Raw genomic sequence first — 21,635 nt, 5'->3', positions numbered from 1 at the left:
TAAGTTTCCTTTTTGATACATCTCTTTGCGTTTTGTGATATAGCTGCAATGAAATCACCATGGACAGAGTACAGTTATTCTCAACAGAGATAAGTGAAAATAAACTATCCACTAAGATATGCCATATTTGCAATAAGTTCTCCTGATCTCAAGACAGTCTATCAGTTTATCTATCATCGGGGCTACAAATGGAGCCCATGAAACTCAGCTTGGATGAAAGTACATAGAAATTTAAACATTACAGTTTATAGAAGAAGTATTTGCAGCTCCTAAAGCTGCAAATATAAATGCTTGCATTATTACAGTCTGCAAGGGACTGCTTGTTGGTAAATAATTAAAAAACTCACCAGGCTAGATAGATCATAGAAACAATAAAGATGAGTAAAACAAATGCACCAGCAGCTACACCATAAACCCAGGTCTTCAGCCTCCCATCTAAAAGGAACGAATGTTAGTCAGTAGTGTTTCAGTTAGTCTTGCTGAATTATTAGTTCTGATATGGTATAGAAATACTCTTATAATCCAAAATAAATGTATTCACAAGCAATTACAGCTTAATAAGAGAAAATACTGTTAAACAACTGAGTGATAGCTCCTCTGTGCTCTTTTGTTCTGCTTTTCAGCTAAAGTCCAGTAGTCTGAATGATGCTGAGACACAGGACAAAAACAGCATGGCAGCAAGTTAGAGCCCCAGGGTGCTCAGACCCTAGGCCCATTGCTAAGGGGAAACCCCATCAGCAGGATAGAAAGGCAGAATCACTTTCTAGTCTACCTCTGGGAATTCAATCTAGTATTTTCATTCTCATTGCTATTTAATTTTCCATTTTTAAATAAATTTAACATGTTTTACCTCATTAGAACTTTAGATACAGATACGTAACTTTAACTACTGCAAAAAGTAGTTAATACATTTTAATTTCATCTAATATCATACACAAGTTTTGTTGTTAGAAAAACCACTTCTCACAGAATAAACCAAAAAAAAAAAAACCACCAAAAAAACCCAACAACTCATGCTCAGGGATAGAGCAATAGCCTGTTGCTAATAAGACCTGTACTTATGTCCAGCCTGTGCAGTTCATATTTTGGATGCGATATCCCTGCAGTCTGATGGATACATCCCACTCTCCTTTTTTGTCTCAATTCTGGACACACTTGCTTACCCTAGCAAAACCAAGGAAGAGTGATGTGACTTTTGGGGGTTTTGCTCTGATCCCTAAATGAGTACGTTGCAACATAAGGTCAGTGAATGCTGTTGGATTTGCTATTTTTTTTATGACTCAGTTGACACATTTCTAAACTGCTTGTTGAAAACATTCTTTTACAGGGGGCCTACTGCCTTGTCAAAGAAAATTCCATTGAAAAGCTGAATTATTTCATTTATGAGTGGCAAAATTGTTCTTTCATGAAGCCTTGCATATATTTTCAATATTATGGTAAGTAAACATATCTGATCTTTTTCTGACAAAATACGTATTGCTTTCTGATGCTTTTGTAGAGGCATAAGGCATAACCAATGCAGCTGATGTTTTTCCAACTTCTGATAAGAACAAAAAGCATGCTGAATTTGTTCTAATTCAGAGTAACCATTGCTATTGGTATGCAGTTAATTTTACTCTTTCTGCAAAGTGTTATAGTCATGAACAACTTGAATAACATTAATATAAAAACTTTTTGCTTCACTAAATTAATGTACATAATGACATTATAACTGATAGTAACCAATATAAGGGAAATAATTGGTCAGTTGTAGGTAAATTGAACATATCCAAAGATATGATAGCAGGAATGAGAAGAATTCAGATTTCGTTATTAATATACAGATAATTTTCTTCCTTTGGTTTATTTCCACTGATAAATGTAACAGGTTTGGGGTTGTTATGGGTATGCTTGTTTTAAAATAATATTATCTCCTTGAAGAAAAGACAGGCATTATCTTGTGTATGGATTTATGTATTTTTTGTCAGAATGGGGAACTGCGTTAATGAGGTTATTTATATTATGAAAACATGGACATTACATCTCATACAAGCACTCTGAATTCCCTTGGACAGATTATTTCTTGTGTATGAGGTAATGGCATCTATTTGGCAAGATAAATCAGCAAAGACAGCTGTGAGGATAAAAACTTTCCTTTCTGGAACTGTAGTATAGTCTGTTGAAGATTGTTGAAGAATTACTTTACACCTAGGCTTGGAAACTGTATTGAAAGAAATGATTATAGCAGAGTAAATCAAACCTTTCTAGATGTTAGCTAATCATGGAATGAAAACAATCAATCATAAATCAAGTATTAATTCAATTGAGTATCATTGTTTTTATCTGAACTGAACTGCCTTATTTAGTCAAACCAGGAATTACTGGAACATTCATGAGGTTTCATGAAATCTCTCAACTATTTCTTGTTCCAAAAAATATGTCTGAACTCACATGAGCATCTGTGTTCTATAAAGTTCAACGCAACTACCTGGTACCTGCTTATCGTCAGCACTGTGACTGCTACAACACACCCTACGGCATTTTAATGTGGAATTAGAGTGAATTAAAAACAGCATATTTGTTAAAATGTTGTGGGTTTTTTTTTTTTTTGTTTTGTTTTTAAAGAGGACCAGGAAATCTTAATTTCTTTTTTAAAATTATTTTTATTGTGGATTAAAGAAATAACTAATTGGAGTAAAGACCATTCTCTTGGAAGTATCATGTATAGAATCAAAGTACAAATAACAGTCAATACTACTAGGATTAATTGGATCTAACTAAAGTATTTATAACCCAAATCTGATTTAATCTGTTTACTGTAAGTACTGCTGTTCTCAATTTGCATTGTTTTAGTTTTTATGCAAGTAAAGATACTGCTTTCAATCTTCAGATTTAAAACTTTCATGGAAACCTTAGAAATAAACACTAAGACACAAGCGTGTAAAAATATTTAGCTCTATGTGATTAAAAGACAAGAAAATAGTTAATTGTTCTCTATATAATTGACATTTTTGACAAGAATAAAATCTCTTTCTTTGAAAGGATTTTGTCACTGAAACTTTTATTTGTATCAGTGATAGTATCAGAAAATCTGATTACACGATAGACTTTATGAAATATTTTTAATGGCATAACTCTGAGCATATTTCTTACAACTTGAGTGCTTGTTTTGCTCTAAGGAACATGGTCAAACATTTCCTAGTGATTTAAAGCATGTTTATGCTAAATATTATTGTTAGCTCTTGCCTAACATGAAGTAGTTTAGATATGAAAGAAAAAGATGCCATATCTATACTGATTGTTTCTCCATGATTCATGCCATGGCTGTAAACTTCAAGCAATACTTATCCTTTACAGATCTCTGTGCCACCTGTTCACACCTTTCTCAGTAGCATTATCAATTATGGTGGCATAATCTAACATCCTGGCTTGCACCTTTGCTATTAATGCCCTTCTGAAGTCACATTTTGAATAGCTTCTGTGAATTTTAACAAGTATCATGAATTAAAAGAAGCCTTTTGGAATGCAAAATGCCATTAGATATGCAGCAGAAAATGGCAGCAGTTTACTATTGTCCCTTTCTCTGCTTTCAGTCAGGTGTTTATCTTCTTAAATAAGCACTTAAGGATTTTTTTTTCCCTGTCATCACAAATGTGTGAATGCCAGGCCCTGCAAGAAGTAGTTAGCATAATGAACTGCTCATTGCATGACTTCACCTGGACCAAAAGGCTGTAGAAACCAGGTCCTTCCTCGTCCTGACTGGTTAGTGGAGGGCTGGGTGGGGTTCACAGCTCGACTGGTTTTCACATCTCCCTTTTTGTCCTCCATGGTGGGAATCACCACCACTGGGATGAGAGTGCACTGTTCAAGTGTGCCATCAGAGGACATAACTTCAGTGTATCCATCTTCGCAACTGCATGTTCTAGTCTGTAGGGAACAAGTGTTTTACACTGTGTAGAAGAAAAGTTTTCTGTGGGCTATAAAGCATAACAACAAGGATGACTAGAAGAGAAGATTGTTTTGAGGAGTGCTAGCCTGGAGAGTACCTCTTCATATATTTTTATGAAGTATAGCAAATGAACAGAGATTATTCAACACTTAACTGAGAAGTAGAGAATAGTCTAAGGTTGATTTTATCAAAACAGTGATAAAAAAATCTCTGAAAATACATTTATTGGCACAATCTTTAAAATGCAGAGATGTGTGGGAAAGCCCTCATGGGGTTGTTTAGTGCTCTGATGCATTAGCACATACCTCACTGCAGTAAGCGTGGGGTTGGCTGCATGGTGGGTTACATGACCTGTCAGCATCTGGTTGGCGCATCACTAAGCAGCCTCCTGTAGGACAGAAAATCATATTTCGACATGGTAATACCTCTCCTCTGATGAAAATACTGATGCCATTATTTCCTACAGTATGTCACAGATTGCCATTTTATTATTAAACTGAATTTAAGACTCTTACTCTTAATGCTAGGGGAGGGACTATTTTTCTCCAGTATTTTTTATTGCTACAATAAGGATATAGCATGTAGATTTCCACTCATTCACATTTTAGAGAACTAATATTTGGCAAGTGATCTTCTTTTCACTTTTTGTTCCTTTCCTTTGCACAAATAGTTGTGTTTTTTTTATTTGCACAAATAAGTTTAAATATTTTGTTGTGCTTGAAGAAACAGATTTGGGTTTTCTAGGGCCCCCCTAGTAACGCATATTAAAACTGTGTCCACAAAGAAAATAAAGGCATATTTTTAATCTATCTCTTTGCTGCCAAACTTAAAACAAAGTATTCATTCACTTTATGTTTTCTGATATTCCTCATTAGTTAATTTTACTCACGTTATAGTTTTGCCTCATATGAAACCATACTCCATTCTAGTCTAAGAAAACTTTTTCAGAAGTGAAGAACATATACTGAATGCTATGATAGAAAGTGGCTATCAGTGTTTCTTTCCTTTCTATATGCCCTAGTTCTCATTGCTACATCTTTATTTACAGCGCAGTTATTGTTATGGACCAACGTACACAATCAGGCTTTCACTATCATTTCAGCCAGGTTGACTTCAAAACATACTTAGAATCACTTTGAATGTATTGAGTTTCCCTCTGTCTTTCAAAAAGACATGCAATACATGCTTTAACATTCATACTGCAACAGGACAACTTATCTTGCATCTCCCAAATTAACTATATTTTTATGCTGGTGTGACATGATGATGAAATCCCGATAGCTGACATTGGTCACAATCATAGCGGATGCAGTTAGATGTGGTTATATAGATCAAATTGTTAACAGGATGGCTGATGAGGAACAAAGTAAACCCTGCTGGTTGCCATCAGTTTTTCTCACCCTCAGAAGGGAAAATTGTGCATCCTAGCATATAAATCACATGCCTGTGAGAATCTATGTAATAAAGTATCAGTCATCCAAGCAAGCTGAAGAAGGAAATAGTAGCTTCATCGCCCGTAGGAAACAACACCTTCAAGTAAAAAACAACTATTCAGCACAATAATATTGTACAAGGAAATAAATAAACAAAGGCCTTAAAATAGGAGCAGGACTCATGAAAACAATATCTGAATTTAAACGCACTATCTTAGAGCCAGATGTGCAGTGAGAAGGCATTAAAGAAATACAGTCATCTAAGATATGGGTTGATTATAGATCAAATTAAATAACTTCCATTCAAATCAATCATATATGTGTATCTACCACTTCGAGATTTTCAATACTACAGATTATACAAACCATGTTCAAAAAAACTTTGAATGTGAATTTACAGTCTGCTTCATAATTGTATAATTCCTGAAGAGAAGTTCATTCAAGAACATTACATTTAAGTACTTTCTTTGAAATAATATATCAAAAACAGTTTTGTACTGCATAGGAACAGTTGATCACAGTCCCTGGAATTTTCCATTTGTCTTCATTTCATATCAGAAAAGTACAACCTAAAACCACATACAGAACAACTTCTTAAAAGAGATACAATGTAGAACCTAGGTTGGTTTGCCATGGAGGTCCTATCAGCATTTAGAAAGGTGCGTGGATTCATTTTCTCCACTCTCTGGTAGGCTTTTGCTCCTGTTATTAAGACAATAATCACTTAAGATGTTCAAAGTGGAGATCTTCCCATCTTTCTCTTGTCTGCTTGTCTTGGAATGTTTTTCCTTAAATTGGATTATCAAGGCAGGCATTATATTATGCTAAAGTCCTACCACTGCAAGAGACAAGTATGTGAGCTAGCACTTCTTCAATTAACTTTCAGTTTATTTCATTACTCAGTCTTATAGATTCCCACTCTTTTCATGTAACATTGCAGTTCTCCTTTGAGGTGAGTGTATTCTCAAATATTTCATAAATATGGCTAGGGAAATTCAATTTAATTAATAAGGTAAGTCTTTAGAGGCTAACTTACCCCCATAACCATCCATTCTCATCTCAGTTTTGGTCTCTTAACATCTGTCTTTCTGATAGATTGTTATCTGCTTTGCAATTTCCATCTTTTCTAGATTGAGTAATGCTAATGCATATTTCTCTGGCATTCTAAATAGACTAGATCTAGATCTATCACTTTTCCTTATTAAATAGGTGATTTCCATAGCTTTGTTTCTCTGTTACAATATTCTTTAGGTAATTAATACTAATTTATTATTATAGTTGTTGTTATTATTTCCTAGTTTTCATGCATGCCCATGTTTTATGAATGCCAAATTATCATTTAATTTAAAGCAGTTTTGAAGAATAAACAAATCTTAGAATCAGAAAATAAATACTTGGCCCCGTTAAGTTATGTAAAACTCACAGAACTTTAATTTCAGAAGAATCAGCTCCACTTACATTTATTTATGCTTATACAAGAAAGCATCATGAAAAATCTGCCAGCATAACAAAGTTTTGAAATTTATCACATGGCTGTATTCAGAACAAACTATTATTTATATGTGAATTACCATGATTTATAAATATACTTTGCTTTTAATATCTTAGAGCCTTAATTCCCAAAGTGAGAAATTTAAAATTCTCTAGGACATTTAATGGATAATTTCATATAGTTATATCAATAAAAATTGTGACTTAAAGATGCCCTGTTGCATCTGATGTGAAGATGATGTATTTTAGTAATTTTACATTGCAAAATGACACTTAGAAAAGAGACTTTGTATAACCAAAAGTTATTTCAACACCTTGTAAAAATGATACAAAGAATTTATTCCTAGTAACAAATCAGACAATCATGATGTATTCTACCATGAATCAGAACTTCCCCCTTCGACCTGACGGGAGCTGGAATTGAGGGTGTGTTTATAAACATCATAGCTGATATTAAAATATTGTTAAAAACAAATGCATTGCATAATTCCTAATTCTGATAAATAAACTCACTCAAATAAGATATGCATGTAGATTTTCTGGAATTTAGGCACCTCAGTCATTCATTTAAGATATTTTGTAGCTTAGTTTATGTCAAAAGAAACTCCATCCAATCACTGTCTACTAAACTATCCTGCTATAAATTTATGTCATTGATGTAAAGTAACAAATTTATATTAACGTATTTATTAAAATCTGTTATAATTTTCAGAATGTATATATGTCTGTTATTGTCAAGCACTGCATCTGTTTCTGCCTCTGTATCTGCATTGTACTTCAATACATAAAAGTTCACTTTGCTGCAGGGCTAGAAATGTGAAATTTAAAAATATATAGATGCTTGTAGAAATATAAAATGTGCAAATCAAATATAGAAGATAATACCTGTTTTTACTTTTACTGTTACATGCTGTATAATTCTGTAACAGAGCTGACGTTTTTAGTCTGCAAAGACATGATGACTCAACACAACAGCATAGATCAGGAACAAGCATTTTTATCAGATTGTTTTTAAAAATTAATCCCATTTTCGGGAAAAAAATGTATTATCCACTTATTTTCCAGGCTTTTGTGTATATGTAAAACAAATAATTACCTGTGACATTTAAGCCATCTGACCTTTGGCACCACACAGTTCGAGAAGATCCCTTCCAGGGGCTAGCCATCCACTTGTATTCATAGCAGTGGCCATCTATACAGAAGACATTCATTTTTTAAGAGATTAAATGAAAAGACTTCAGCCTACCACTAGCTGCAAGTAGACAGCATACATTAAGTTTAATGGGTTTTATGGTGTCCTTCTTTCACCCAGCAACTCAGAAAGGTGTACTGTACACACAGAAGTCTGCACTTACTGGATGCATACAGAATAGAACGGATGTCTTCTGGACTGAACAATAATGTTCGTACACATTACACGTGGAGTAAGACCAATATAGTTATCGAGCAAAACAGACATTTTCAACAACCTCATAATGGATGAGGCCTATCTGTTGTGAAAAGTCATTTAGGAGTCAGCTTTCTTTCTTGGTAAAGCTATGCTTTAGTTACTATTCCAGTGTATGGTAAAGTAGGCTTGGCTGTATCTGACTCCACATCTCATATACACATGAGATGTGTATATGTACACATCTCATATAATCTGGGATAAAATATGAAGTCTTTCTGTACCTTAGTTGCCAAATAAAAAATATTTTTTTATTCATCTGTCTGGTGTCTAAATGAACAAGAAATGTCTTTTCTTAGGTATTTTGCTTAGTACTAGCAGTAGGACAAACTTTTTAGTCATTGTCATGTGATAAGAGCAGACAGGATTATAAATTTGGTTATGCATCATAATATCCTTTTTTTTTTTTTTAATTAAGAAATTATCAAGCAGATAAGGCAACTATTTTTTTTTTCCCCAAATCTTGAAAAGGTATTTCATTATTAAAAAGGGATTTTAAAAATGTGTTTGAAGTGGAAACATACAATAGTTAAATTTTCCAAGTTTTTCTGGTACATAGTTGATATATGGAAAATAAAAAGTTAAGTGCATTTCTATGTCCACTAAATCCATAATTTCCTAATTTTGATAGCCTCAGCAGAAAGAAAAGAAACATGCTGTAGTTCTGTATTTTGTTTATTACAGGAAGAGTGATGTGTATTTTGGTACTTACCACTGCATGGTCTTGTTTCCAAAGCTTGTTCTGGACAAAGATGTTGATTCTCTAAATCCTGAATGATTACTGCCCGAGATCGGACTTGTATGCCTCCAAAGCCAAGATCCTCACCATTAACACAGGTTAGCTGACAAAGGCTCCATTCTGACCACTCTTTCAAATAACAGTCCCCTGAATTTTTATTAGAAGATAAAAGATCATCAACGTATGTGACGAGCTCATGACAGTGAGTAGGACTTAGAAAAACTTAGAAATTCTGAGCTATTCTAAGCATCTGTGAGGCTGAAAATAATAACGATGATAGTCTATTTGTTGGAAAGCAGAATAGGTTTCTGTAGCATTCCCATAAGGTCAGACTCATTTTCAATTTCTGATGACACTCCACACAATGCTTGGGTTTAACGAATATTAGGGAATTGTACAGTGTGTACCTCAGGCTAATTTTATACATATTATTCATTACTTCTCTTTGACACTACAAAGAGAAAGCATTGTGGAGTTTTAAAAAGATTGTCACATATCCTCATGCAGAAGCACTTTAAACAGGCAGTAAAAACTACTACTGATGCATTCTTTATAAGAATAGGAAATGAGAAAGTGATTAAAATGTCTATTCCAGTTATTCCAGGGTAGTATAACAGAGTTTTGCAAAACGTAATTTCATGGGGTAAAAAGAAAAAAAATAGAATTCTACTAGTTAGATAAATTAGTGAGACTGGCTAAAGAAAATTTAAGGAAGGTCTTCAAAATCACATAAACAGACCATTTTGTAAAAGATGCAGTATCAAATGGACTATACACAGACTCATTAATAAACCTCTTACTTCTCATTATGTCAGTGAAAGAGCTATTAAAAATTAAAGCTACCTTCTACCGTACTGATGAAAGATGTAATCAGCACTGTGTTGACCAGATGCCTGATTAATGAAGGTATTTTATTTGCCAACATTAGGAGAGCATGTGAAGAAATGAATAATTGAAGAACTGATGTATACACAATAGGAAAGCAAGCAGTGATTTTTGGAAACTTTAGCTGGAACTTATCATTAACACATCCCCATAGGGCAGTTATTCTTACTGGCTAAATGTGAGACTGCTGAAGAACAGGTTCATGCTCAGCAAAATTTAAAATCTAATAGTAAGCAGTAGTGAATCCACCACCAAAGTAACTCAGCCATTTGCCCTATCAGTAAAGTATGTGAAAAACATTTTATTGCCTGTGGCTAATCCTAGATACTGATAACTGTAAGCTGAAGGAGTAAACCAAACGATCTTGAAATGTAATGTTTATTTGAATAGCTTTCTTACCTGGACAAGGAACAGTGCATGTTTCCTCAAGGACCATCTTTTTATTACCATCTATAATAGGCTCTATTTCTCCACAGAATTCCTCATCCACTATTTTGCCTACATCTTCAGTGGATCCATCAAAAACCACACAGGAAATATTCCGCACTCGTGTGCCCTCTCCACACTGAGCAACCTGGGGAAGGAGGATATGGATGCTGTATGTTGGAAAGTATCAAAAGACTGAATTTGAGCCACATATCATTGCATCTCCTATTATTTTTTTTTGCCAAAATACATATTCATTTGAGTAGGGAAAATAAAAATACATTTTTTTTACATTTGAAACAAACAAAAAAATATGCTGTCACCGTTGTTTCTTAATGTATGGATCTAGCTTGTGCTTTTAAATTGCAATCATGGCAGTATCTTAAGAGAAGATCTTTTCTAGGATAAGTCTTTTTTTTCAACAAGGATGCTCATCTGTTACCACATATACTCTTTTACAATGTAAGGATTTCAGTTATTAGCAAAGATGTCATTGAAATACCAAACTTTACCTTTCTACTTTGAATGTCTGTAGGACATTTTTATACCTGTTGACAAATATGAACTAAAAATAAATCTTCACATTTTTGTATAAAATATGTGGAAGTAAACTGACTACAATGCTTTGAAACAGATATTCAGGCATATTTCAAACATGCCTAGCTCCATAATTTCGGTGTCCACTGTGGGTCTTACCTCTACTTTGCATGCAGACCACTGACCATACTGCCATCGATAACAAGGCTTTACTGGACAGGGTTTGAATTGCTCCATCTGAGAAGGACAAGGCCTCCCATCACCCTGAAACGGTTGATTTATGGTCCTTCTTCTGATCATTTTTCCTGCAAATGAGAAACAGCAATATAGGTAATAGCAAAGTAGCTAGGCTGATTTAATCTTGAAGATGGTTCTATGTTGGTGAAAAGCATAGTGTTTGAATAATGTAATTTTTTCATATTTGACAAATTGGACAGTAAAGCAAATCTGTTGGCTCTTGCCTGTTATATGGATTTTCTTATTTTATATTTTCTGAGTCAGACACTGTATGTTCAGTACAGCATGAAGTACTGCATGAAGGAGGATGTCTGATCAGGATTTCAGATTACTCCTGTAATAGCAAAAAAAAATTAGTAAATACCCAGTTCAGAAGCTTGGGGAAGGATACTCTCTCTGAAGATGATAAAATGTTTATGGCAGTTCTGTGGAGATACTGACTATTCATCTGGAGTTTGCTGCTGTTTTTCCTGAGTTAATACAGAATTATGTGTAGGGAAGGGAAAAAGGAAAATGAAAGGGCGAGGGGAAGATGAAAGGAAACAGGGAGGGGAAAGGAAAGAAAACTCAGTCTTTAACATATTCCAAGGTTATATGCAGACCTGTAAGGCCACATGCTTGAGAGCAGTCAGACCAAGACGACCAGTCAGAAAGCTGACAATTCACGGGGCATTCCACCACACAGGATATATTCATTTGCCACATCTTTTCCAAACCAAGCTAGAAGAAAATATCCAATAGTTAGCATGTAATGTTCAGTCTGTGCCAGCAGTGCTCAGTATGCATTTGGACAGAGTGAATTTGAAACAAGTAAGCTTTAAGTAAACATGAAATAATTCCTAAATAATAAGTAAAACAATTAAGCTATTTTAAATCTCATTTCACAGAATCATAGAATAACCTAGGTTAGAAACTATCTTTAAATTCTTCAAGTCCAGCCACAAAACTGATGGAATGAGTCCCATCACTAAACTACATCCCTGCCTCTTTAACACCTGCAAGGATGAGGATTCCAGCACTTCTCTGGGCAGCTTGTTCCAGTGCCTGATCATACTCATCAGTACCTAACCTAAACGCCTTTAAGACAGCTTCCTAACACAATATTCCTCATCACCTGAGAAAAGGGGCTGATGCTTTCTTCCTGTAACATTCTTTCAGGTAATTGTAAAGAGCAATGAGGTCTGTCTTCATCCTTCTCCAGACTAAAAACTGAAGATCCCTCAGTTACTCCTCATACATCCTGTTTTCTGTTCCTTTCAACAACTTCACTGCTCTTCTCTGCATGCACTCAACCAAGTCAGCATGCTCCTTGTAGTGAAGGGACCAAAACTAAACATGATATTCAAGGAGTGGTCTCAGCAGTGCTGTGTATGTGGGGACAATCCCTTATTCCTACTGGCCACACTACTTCTGATCATCATAGAGTCATTTGACTTGGAAGGGATCTTTAAAGGTCTTATAGTCCAACACCCCTGCAATGAACAGAGACAGCTACAGCTAGATTAAACCCTGAATGTCTCCAAGGATGGTGCTTCCACCACCTCTCTGGGTAGCCTGTTCCAATGCTTCACTAATCTCATCATAAAAATCTTTCTCCTTATATCCAATCTAAATCTCCCCTCTTTTAGTTTGAAACCATTTCCCCTTGTCCTATCACAACAGACCCTGCTAAAGATTTTCTTATCTTCTTTCTTACAGCCACCCTGTAGATACTGAAAGATCGCTATCAAATCTCACCAGAGCCACAACTCTCTCAACTTGTCCTCACAGAGGAAGTGTTTCATTCCTTGGATCATTTCTGTCGCTCTCTTCTGAACTCACTCTAACAGGTCTGTGTCTCTCCGGTACTGAGGACTCCACATCTGGATGCAGTACTCCAGGTGAGGTCTCACCAGTGCAGAGTAGAGGGGCAGGATCACCTCCCTTGAATGCAGGCCAGGATGTCATGTGCCCTTTTGGTCACTTGAGCATGCAACAAAGCATGGCAACACAGTCCTAATGGCATATACTGACTTTTAAACATATTCTCAAATCTTATTTTAAATAAATATTTTCTAAATAATAACTTGTAAAATGAGGGCTTCAGCTTGTATTTTTACTTTATACTGTTGTGGTAAAATCATTAATATTTAGAATAATAAAATCATAGAATACTCAAAGTTGAAAGGGACCTACAAGAAACTCTAATTGAGTTCATCTGTTGGGTCTTTATGATTTGAGAGATTTGGCTAAGAAGTTTATCCTAACTAAAAGAACACTATTCTCAACTAAAACCTAGCAATCTGATTGTTTCTACCATCTACTTCTGAGCTAACACTGGGTGTGGCATTACTACAGACTCCACTGAGAGCCATTTCTCCATACTGTCACATTTTTCTATTTGATTCCTTCTCAGAACTAGCAGTGAACAAACTATTTAAGCAGTTCATCCCTCCCAATTTTTGTTAATATATAATTGATTTTTTGCAGTCCTTCCCTTCCAAGAACGGATATCTGGCTTTTTTTAACATTTGAATGATTGTTTTTCTTCAACTCTTTCTTTCTCCTGAAATAGCACGTATGTTGAGTCTCTGCAACCACTTGGCAGAGAACGTCGGCATAGAGAATGAGATGCTGTCCAAATGTTCTCTAACTGATTACAGTTGATAAATCTTCTCTCTGACCTGTCTTAAATTCTAAGCGCATTATGCAGTTGGAGGCCCTATAGTCTTCAACTGTACAATAGGTAAGGGACAAAACAGTTTATGATGTGTCATTAAAGTATTTTGAAATAGGAGCGTGTCTTAACATTTATCTTAATATATATAATATTATATTATATATATGTATATTATTATATAAAATATATAAAATATATTAATATATTAATAATAACTTAACTATCAGGCATTAACAGCTTAAGTCATTTCAAGGTTGGCCCCTGTCATAGAAAATGTAATTCTGAAATTAGTATTACTTAGCATCTGATGCTAGGAGCTGAGTTCAAAACTTAAAAAAAAGGAAGAGATTGAGCATAGATTTGACAGTGTAGAAGACTGCAGACGAAGCAAGTTTCTAAGAGCTCAGTAGAAACTGAACAAATTAATGGCAGAATCTGGAGGTCTAAATACTCAGAAACTACATCTGGCAAGCACAGTCCAAGAGCTAAAAACAGGTGGAGGATGAGAGAATAGATGGAAACTCGTGTATGTTTCTCTGCCTTATTCTTTGCTTGATATCTGCTTACGCCTCTCATTTGTTTCTTTGTAGGCTTTTGCTGTTGTTTTTAACGCAGTTTGTAATCTTATTACACACAATAAAACCATCCATACTACTGCACACAATAACAATGACATGACATTGACACTGTAAACAGACAGTGACAATGACTTGTTCTAAAAAAAAGTACATCAATATATGTTTTTCTGGGAAAAAAAAAAAAAAAAAAAAAAAAAAAAACACACAAAAAAAACCACCTTTCTGTACAAGATTTCATCAGTACCTTTGATACAAAAACTGCAAACAGTGGAAGAGAATGAGGAAAGGCGATGTGGGAACAGACTCGCATGCTCTCCCAAACACAGGCTCTGTACTAAGTTCTAGGGGCTGAATTCAGTGAAACACTAAAAAGTGATGCAATCCCCACAGGGAAGTGCCAGTCTGTGCCTAGAGACAGTGGTCTGCAGGGGTCTGATTTTGTAAAGCCATTTCTATGTTCTTATGAAGTCCTGTGCTCCAGATATTCCCCAGTCAAGAAGGAAGAGATATTCTGGCTGATAGTCATGAGAATACGTAACACAAGATGGAATACAACTGGTGGCATAAATATTATCATGACAATAAAAACCCCTGCAACCTGCATAACTTCAAAATGAGTTATAAAATATATGATATAAAATGCAAACGAAAATCAATTCTGCTAATATGAAGAGATCTGCAGTTTCCCAGCATAAAAGATGGTCCTATTCACTGACCTTCATCAGTGAACCCTGATCTTCATTGACACCTTTTAGAATTCCAGAAGGCTTCTGATATCTTTAAGTAGACAAATCCTGCCACGTGTTGTTTTTCTTTTAAAAAAGCCAACTAGGCTTTTCAAAACCTATTAATTTTAACAACTGCAAAGGTTAATGGCATGAAACTAGCAGTTAAGGCTTTAAAAAGGAAATAAACTCACAATTTTCTACTTAAATGCAAGCATAAAGCAATAATTAGGCACAACATTAGCATGCATTTCATAAATAAACTACCACAAGTACTGAAAATATCTTACCCTGGAAGACTCACCAAGTCTTAAATTTGCATTTGTAGTACTATATATTGAGACAAACGAGATTTTAGACCTCTGTTCTGCATTATACATCAAAGAATGAGCTCACAGCTTTTTGCTGTTACACAGTGTAACCTTGATTATCCAGCTATTGCACACGTCAACATCTGAAACTTTGGGTCATCTGGAACTTCGATACTTACGAAACCATAAAATAGTCTTTGAAGTCTGCTTTTTGGGTCAAATCTTCTGACCAAAGGCTCAAAATCTACATAATTGATTTCTGGCAATTGAATGAACGTGAATGTTCTATTTTAGGACTGACCTTCTCAGCTGGACCTTGGCAGCTAGAGAAGCAAAAGTCCAAGACATTAAAGGTGAAGAGGAGAAAGTTGAAGGCCAGACTACTCCTAGGGATCTGCCAGCCACATGTGTTAGGCACTGACATGCTGCTGAAATGGATGTGAGGAACAATTTGTTTGCTCTAATTTGATATTAATCCCACATTCTTTTTTCATCCCTCTCCTTACTTTGATGAATCAGAGTTCGTAATGCAGATCTTAGAAAATGTGACTGGAAAAAAATTGGAAATGTGATCTGAAAGGTTGCTGGACAAGCTATGGATGAGTTGTGGTTTCTGATGAGTGAACAGCAAGTACTTAAGTTACACCTAATAGTAGCACGGAGTCCTTTATTTTTGGCTTTATATGACAGGGGAGGCAGATTGTCAGACCAACATGTACCATAAATCCTGTGATAATCAAAAATTTGTTTATGTTTCATGTGACAGATTAACCTCTGTAGGAGGTTAATCATGTAATCTGTTAGACAGACTATTTGCAAAAAAAAAAAATCAAAACGTTTTGCATTTGCTATCTGATTCAGACAAAATTGCTGGTTTCTAGTCTTTTCTGATGTTTAATTGCAGGTAAATGAATAAAACTAAGTCTCTAAATTTGAGAATGACCAGAGCCAACTTGCTTTAGGTGATCTGATTTTCAAATATGAAAAGACAATTCGAGTACTTGTGACATGCTAATTTTTTAGAGTTAGAGACCAAGTAATCTAGTATTACTGTGAGAGTTTGAAGGGAACTATGATAACATAACTAGGACTTGGAAATAAGCTCTACCAATTAGTTTATCCTGACAGTAATCAGGATGATTGGCCAGCTTCTTATCAGATTGACTAAAAGAAACACAGGATCACATGAAATGTGTTACGAAAGCAATAGCCAGAAAATGGAAACTTGGAAGAAAATTCAGTCTTTGATGACACTGATGCTCATAAATGAAAAGGGTGATAGTTAAAAGACAGCATGAAGGGATTTTTTAAAACAAGGCTTTTATTAGTTTTATGAACCATGTATTATCAAGGAAATAAGACCTTCATTTTTTAAGGGATCAGAATAGGTTTAGCTAGTCTAATCTCCCTTCCTTGCATATAATAATAAGAATCATAATTCTGTAAATTGATCTGCACATAAATTAGATAGAACTTTTGCTTTATTCATACAGTCAATATAAAATTTTATAATAGCCCAGGGGAAATTCCATTAGCTAAATCATTACAGAATTACTTAGTGTTCTACCATCAACTTCTATAACCACACACGGCTTATTTTGAACTTGACACAATATTTCTGTACTGCTTTTATAATGCAAAAATACAGATTCCTCTCTCCCCCACAAAAAGAAAAAAAAGAAAAAAGAAAAAGAAAAAAAAGAAAAAAAAGCAAACAACCACAAAACAAAACAAAAATTGAAGGACCATTTGTGATTAGATTAGTGAAAAGTGTATAGTACCTTTATACATGTTTTGATAACTTCTTCAACACTCTCCTCTTCTGACCCAGAAGGTCACAAGAGTTCACTTTCACATCTTTAGACTGAAGGATCCAGTAAAACTGAAACAGCCTGGCCTTCTTGCTTATCAGGTTAACTGGTTTTACTCCTCACACTTATTGGATCAGTCTTTGACCTTGCTGTACCACTGCTTACACATCCAGAATTGAACACACAGTCTTAACAGTGTGACTGAGGAGTGGATCAGATCTTTTACACAAGGATGTACCTCTACATGGTACAGCAGATCAAAAAGGTAAATAAAACTGTGTCACAGTAGCTGTTGTAAAGCGAGAACTCCAATTCCTTGATGCCAATTCACCAATCATTTAGGGCAAGTAGTTTTTGAGACCCCTGTATGTTATCTCTGTTGCTCTAGATAGTTCCTGAGTAATAAGCTCTCATTTCTTCTGGACCAGGAGAGCTCCAGAGGTTTTCTGCAATGAGATTCCAGTGTAAAAAGTAGCCATTTATTTTAAAGGTTTAAATTCTTTGGTTAACAATAGGAACAATTTAAGGGCTTCATGGTATAAGAAATATATTTATCCTAAATATCTAATGAAGTACATAATTTTTTCTAATGAGATATTCATGTGGATGGATATTTTATAACATGTTCTGGTTTGAATTAATCTATACTTCTGCCTCTTACAAAAAAAACCCACAGGAACAATACTTTTCTTTCAATGCCCTGAAACATCAAAATAATGCATTCCTGTATTAATTTCATATAAACTTGCTGGTGGGTAACTAAACTCTGATGTTTTTCCTGAGGCATAAATTAACCAAATATTAGATTAGATTATAATCCCAAAATCTACATGTAAAGGAGTAATTTGGCACAAAAATAGGTACCAGTCTCAACTGAAAACTTCTCTCTATTGTTTTCTCATTTTATTTCAAATTACTACCTCTATGTGACTGAAAACACTTAGAATGATGGACAAATGCCAGAAAAAAATAGTCCTGTCAAATTTGAATTTAATTTGAACATTTGCAATATGGCTCTTTCAAAATTTTAGGGTTCTTATCTGTTGAGTAAACCTCTATATATGCTCCTATTTCATTAACATTTCCTTCATACTGCTCATTTTTTCACACTAGTCTGGGTACCTTTTGTGTTGCACAGCTGAGTACATGAAGTTAACATTCAACCCAGCTGCAGAATGGCACGTGAGAAATATTTTCCAACACATTGAGTAAATGATTGATAATGGCAGCTGTCCAAAGCTCCATGCAGACATTATATCAAATTAGAATGATAATTAGTATACTGATTAAGATTTATTGCCTTTATTCTACTTTATTAATTATTGTTTCTAAGTCATTTCCTTCAGGACATAATAATTAGCATACCTTCATGGAGGCACTTAAAAGGGAATTGTATAAAAATCACTATTGATGGCATAGTTCATTTCAGAGGTACTTAACAATCCGTGAGTAGTGTTGTGAAACAGCTGGCAATGATGGGTTATATGCTGTAGATGGTAGATGGCTCAGCATTAATTAGCATTAGTAGAAAGAGTCTTACAGGTACTCACTCACCTCCTCACAGTATTTCAGGTCAACTGATTTGCCATCACTGCGAACACAATCGAGCATCCGTGTTTTGATTCCGTTACCACAGACAGCCTTCTCACTGAGCTGACATGTGCTCCAGTCTGGAAATAAGGAATTCATTAGGGTAGCAGACATTTTAGATAAAACTCATAATGATCCCGTCTCCCATTTAATTCTAATTTTGTTGACATAAAATAATCCCCATAGCAACTTTTACACGTGCAATGCTCATGGAGGGAAGCCAGCTGCTACTTGTTTTTGGAAGCAGGCACTGTTCATATTCAATTCGATCTGCACAGCTTCTGAGGAATTAACAAAATGATAATTTAAATAAATTTCCTGGTGTTAAAGCATGCACCCTACATCCCAGCTGCAAAGTCTTCAGTAATATTTTGTATGAATCAAACAGACTGCAACAGTCCTCAGTATGAGACTCATAGCTCTGGATAAGAATGAAAAGCTGAAAAAACTGTCCTGGAAGATGAATGGAACTAAGCCATAGTCTGATGATGTCACTAGATGATAAGACCTCAAATACCTGTCACATTGTAGTCATAGTGGTAGCAGTTTTTGTTCAAAGTGCAGACTTCTGTCTCAGTGGCAGCAGGGCAAGACTTTCCTTCCATTGGTTGTCTCAGAGATTCTGATGACCTTTCACGGACACTGCTTCCATTGCATGGCTTGAAAGAGAAATTAGAAACATCTTGATATTATGGCAACCTGATACCTTTCCATGCAATATTATAACATCCTTTCAAACATCCTCTTGACAGAATGTAAATTTAAAATAACAGGCTCGTGTTGTTGCCTATGAGAAATTATTTCCTTTTTACTTCAGAACAAATTTAATCTGCTTCTTAAATTTGGTACCAAGCAAGCTGAAATATCCTTCAATTGGATAACACCGTGGTATTTTCCCAACTAGTTCATATCTCAGTACTGTGCTTTGAAATTATTTCATTCACAAACTGGATATTTACAAGCTCATTTTGCAAATGCTCTACAGCAGTGCACTGGAGTCTGAATACTCAGACGTCCTGAAACTTTTTTTATGTTTGAAATTTTTGGCATTTCCTTCGGAGATTCCTGTCAGGAAGGCAAGAAAAGATCCAAAATTATTGTTCTGTAATTAACTACAAATTTTGCTCTTTCCAGAACAGTGACATTTTCAGTATACTGGCTACCTTCTCCTGCAACAGAGAGGATCAAAGCTAGGCAAAAACCACTGAAGAAATGATTTCACCATACAGAACCTACCCATACTGAAGAATGTCCATTTGTGATATTTTTATTTATGAAGATGAACTTTTGGGAACAGTTTCACTGAATGAAAAATACCTGCACAGCTTTATTTGCATCTAAGCGTAAATTATGATAGTAAATACATATGTTTACATATGTACTTAGTGCTCAGTTCAGCATCTCAACACAATAATTCATATATGAATACACTGCTTACCAAAGAACAGCGAGACCATGATCCCCATTCAGACATAACACAGTCTTCTGGACATGGCAGTGTGCATTTTCTAGCACCAAGTGGCATCTCTTCAGGATCACACAGGTAGTCCTCTACAGTGTCAGAAGGACCATCCACAGTGTTCAGCATGCATCTGGAAAAAAGAACTGCACATAAACTGCATTTGCCATGGATTTTGTGCAATGACTATAATCCATGCTTTTTAAAGCATTTTAACATTTTGTCAGCACACAAGACATAAAGTAATTGAAGTAACAGAATATTGATCTGTGAAAACTCAAGTCAAAGAGACGAAAAGAATCTTTATTTATACATGATGACAGCCATATAAAAAAAAGTACAGAATGTAAATATTCCTTGTTAATGATGTGCCAAGAGGTACTTTAGATTGAAAGAGGAACAATATTATTTTACCTGACTTTCCTTGTTTGAACACCTTCTCCACAGTTCTCTTTTAAGTCCACATTGGTCACCTTGCAGACGCTCCAGGGCTCGGTAACCCATATGTATTGGCTGCAGTCACTGTGGCATGGAACTACCTCATATACCTGGAATCCACACTGAGTGTCAGTTTCATTGCACACAGTCAAGATAAATATGCAACAGAGATCATGCTGAGATATAAGCAAAAAAAAGTTAATGAAATTTCTGATAAAAATAACGAAAGTAATTAATTTGACATTTATAGAACTTGCTGCTGTAAAGGCTGTAATAATAATATTGATAAAATACTTGATATAAATCTACAAGAATACCAGCATTAGTATTTTTTACAGATTTGAAAACAGACTTTGAATAGCATCTTGTATAATAATTTATATGTAAATTTTCCATATGTTTTCCTACAGATACATTGTAGAGAAAAACAAATAGACAATGTATGCACTGAAGCACTATCAGGGAGCCCATGTTAAGGTTATTTCACTGCTTTAGAATCTCTTACCTGAGCCTGAAGAAAGTATTTTCATGAACCCAAAAGAAAAAAAAGATAAAAAGAATGATTAGAGTTAAACATAGGTACTTAAGAAGCATTCATTTTGTTTTCCTTACGAACAATACTCTATGACTTCTGAAAAGCAAAACACATCATTCTTTTCCTCTTGGATCTTCCTTATTTTTTGAGGCATTTTTGAAGATGTATTCTTTGGAATAAAATAGAACTTTATAAAACATAACTACTAATAATTATGTTACAGATCACTTAAAGTCCCTTTCTTTAAAATTAGCTTATATCAGCTAACTTCACATGTCATTCTGGGTATTAGGTCAGCACAACAAGAATTTCTGGAGAATCTAAGACTTTGTTTTAAATAAGACAGCATTCATGTCAGGAACACTATTTTGATAGAAGAACAGAAATGTTAGTTTAGGAACCTACA

General features: G+C 34.9%; 1 protein-coding gene across 1 annotated transcript in view; it reads right to left on the bottom strand.

The window, feature by feature from the left end:
• The window catches only part of THSD7A (thrombospondin type 1 domain containing 7A), a 245,876-nt gene that overhangs the window by 5,102 nt on the left and 219,139 nt on the right, over nt 1-21,635 (bottom strand). Inside the window, exons 18-30 of the mRNA XM_042888490.1 lie at nt 21,200-21,205; nt 20,671-20,804; nt 20,236-20,389; nt 19,315-19,456; nt 18,762-18,877; nt 11,726-11,843; nt 11,046-11,191; nt 10,323-10,497; nt 9,012-9,185; nt 7,949-8,044; nt 4,234-4,316; nt 3,696-3,906; nt 348-435 (exon numbers count right to left, since the gene is read on the bottom strand). Coding sequence (XP_042744424.1) covers nt 348-435; nt 3,696-3,906; nt 4,234-4,316; nt 7,949-8,044; nt 9,012-9,185; nt 10,323-10,497; nt 11,046-11,191; nt 11,726-11,843; nt 18,762-18,877; nt 19,315-19,456; nt 20,236-20,389; nt 20,671-20,804; nt 21,200-21,205 — 1,643 coding nt within the window. The remainder of the gene's footprint in view (nt 1-347; nt 436-3,695; nt 3,907-4,233; nt 4,317-7,948; nt 8,045-9,011; nt 9,186-10,322; nt 10,498-11,045; nt 11,192-11,725; nt 11,844-18,761; nt 18,878-19,314; nt 19,457-20,235; nt 20,390-20,670; nt 20,805-21,199; nt 21,206-21,635) is intronic.

Source organism: Lagopus leucura, unplaced genomic scaffold, assembly GCF_019238085.1.
Source record: "Lagopus leucura isolate 7727_CA_CO unplaced genomic scaffold, USGS_WTPT01 Super-Scaffold_100157, whole genome shotgun sequence".
In the NCBI taxonomy this organism is placed as follows: Eukaryota; Metazoa; Chordata; class Aves; order Galliformes; family Phasianidae; genus Lagopus; species Lagopus leucura.
Note: the sequence above shows the minus strand (reverse complement) of the source record. Positions and strands in the feature narration are given on the sequence as shown.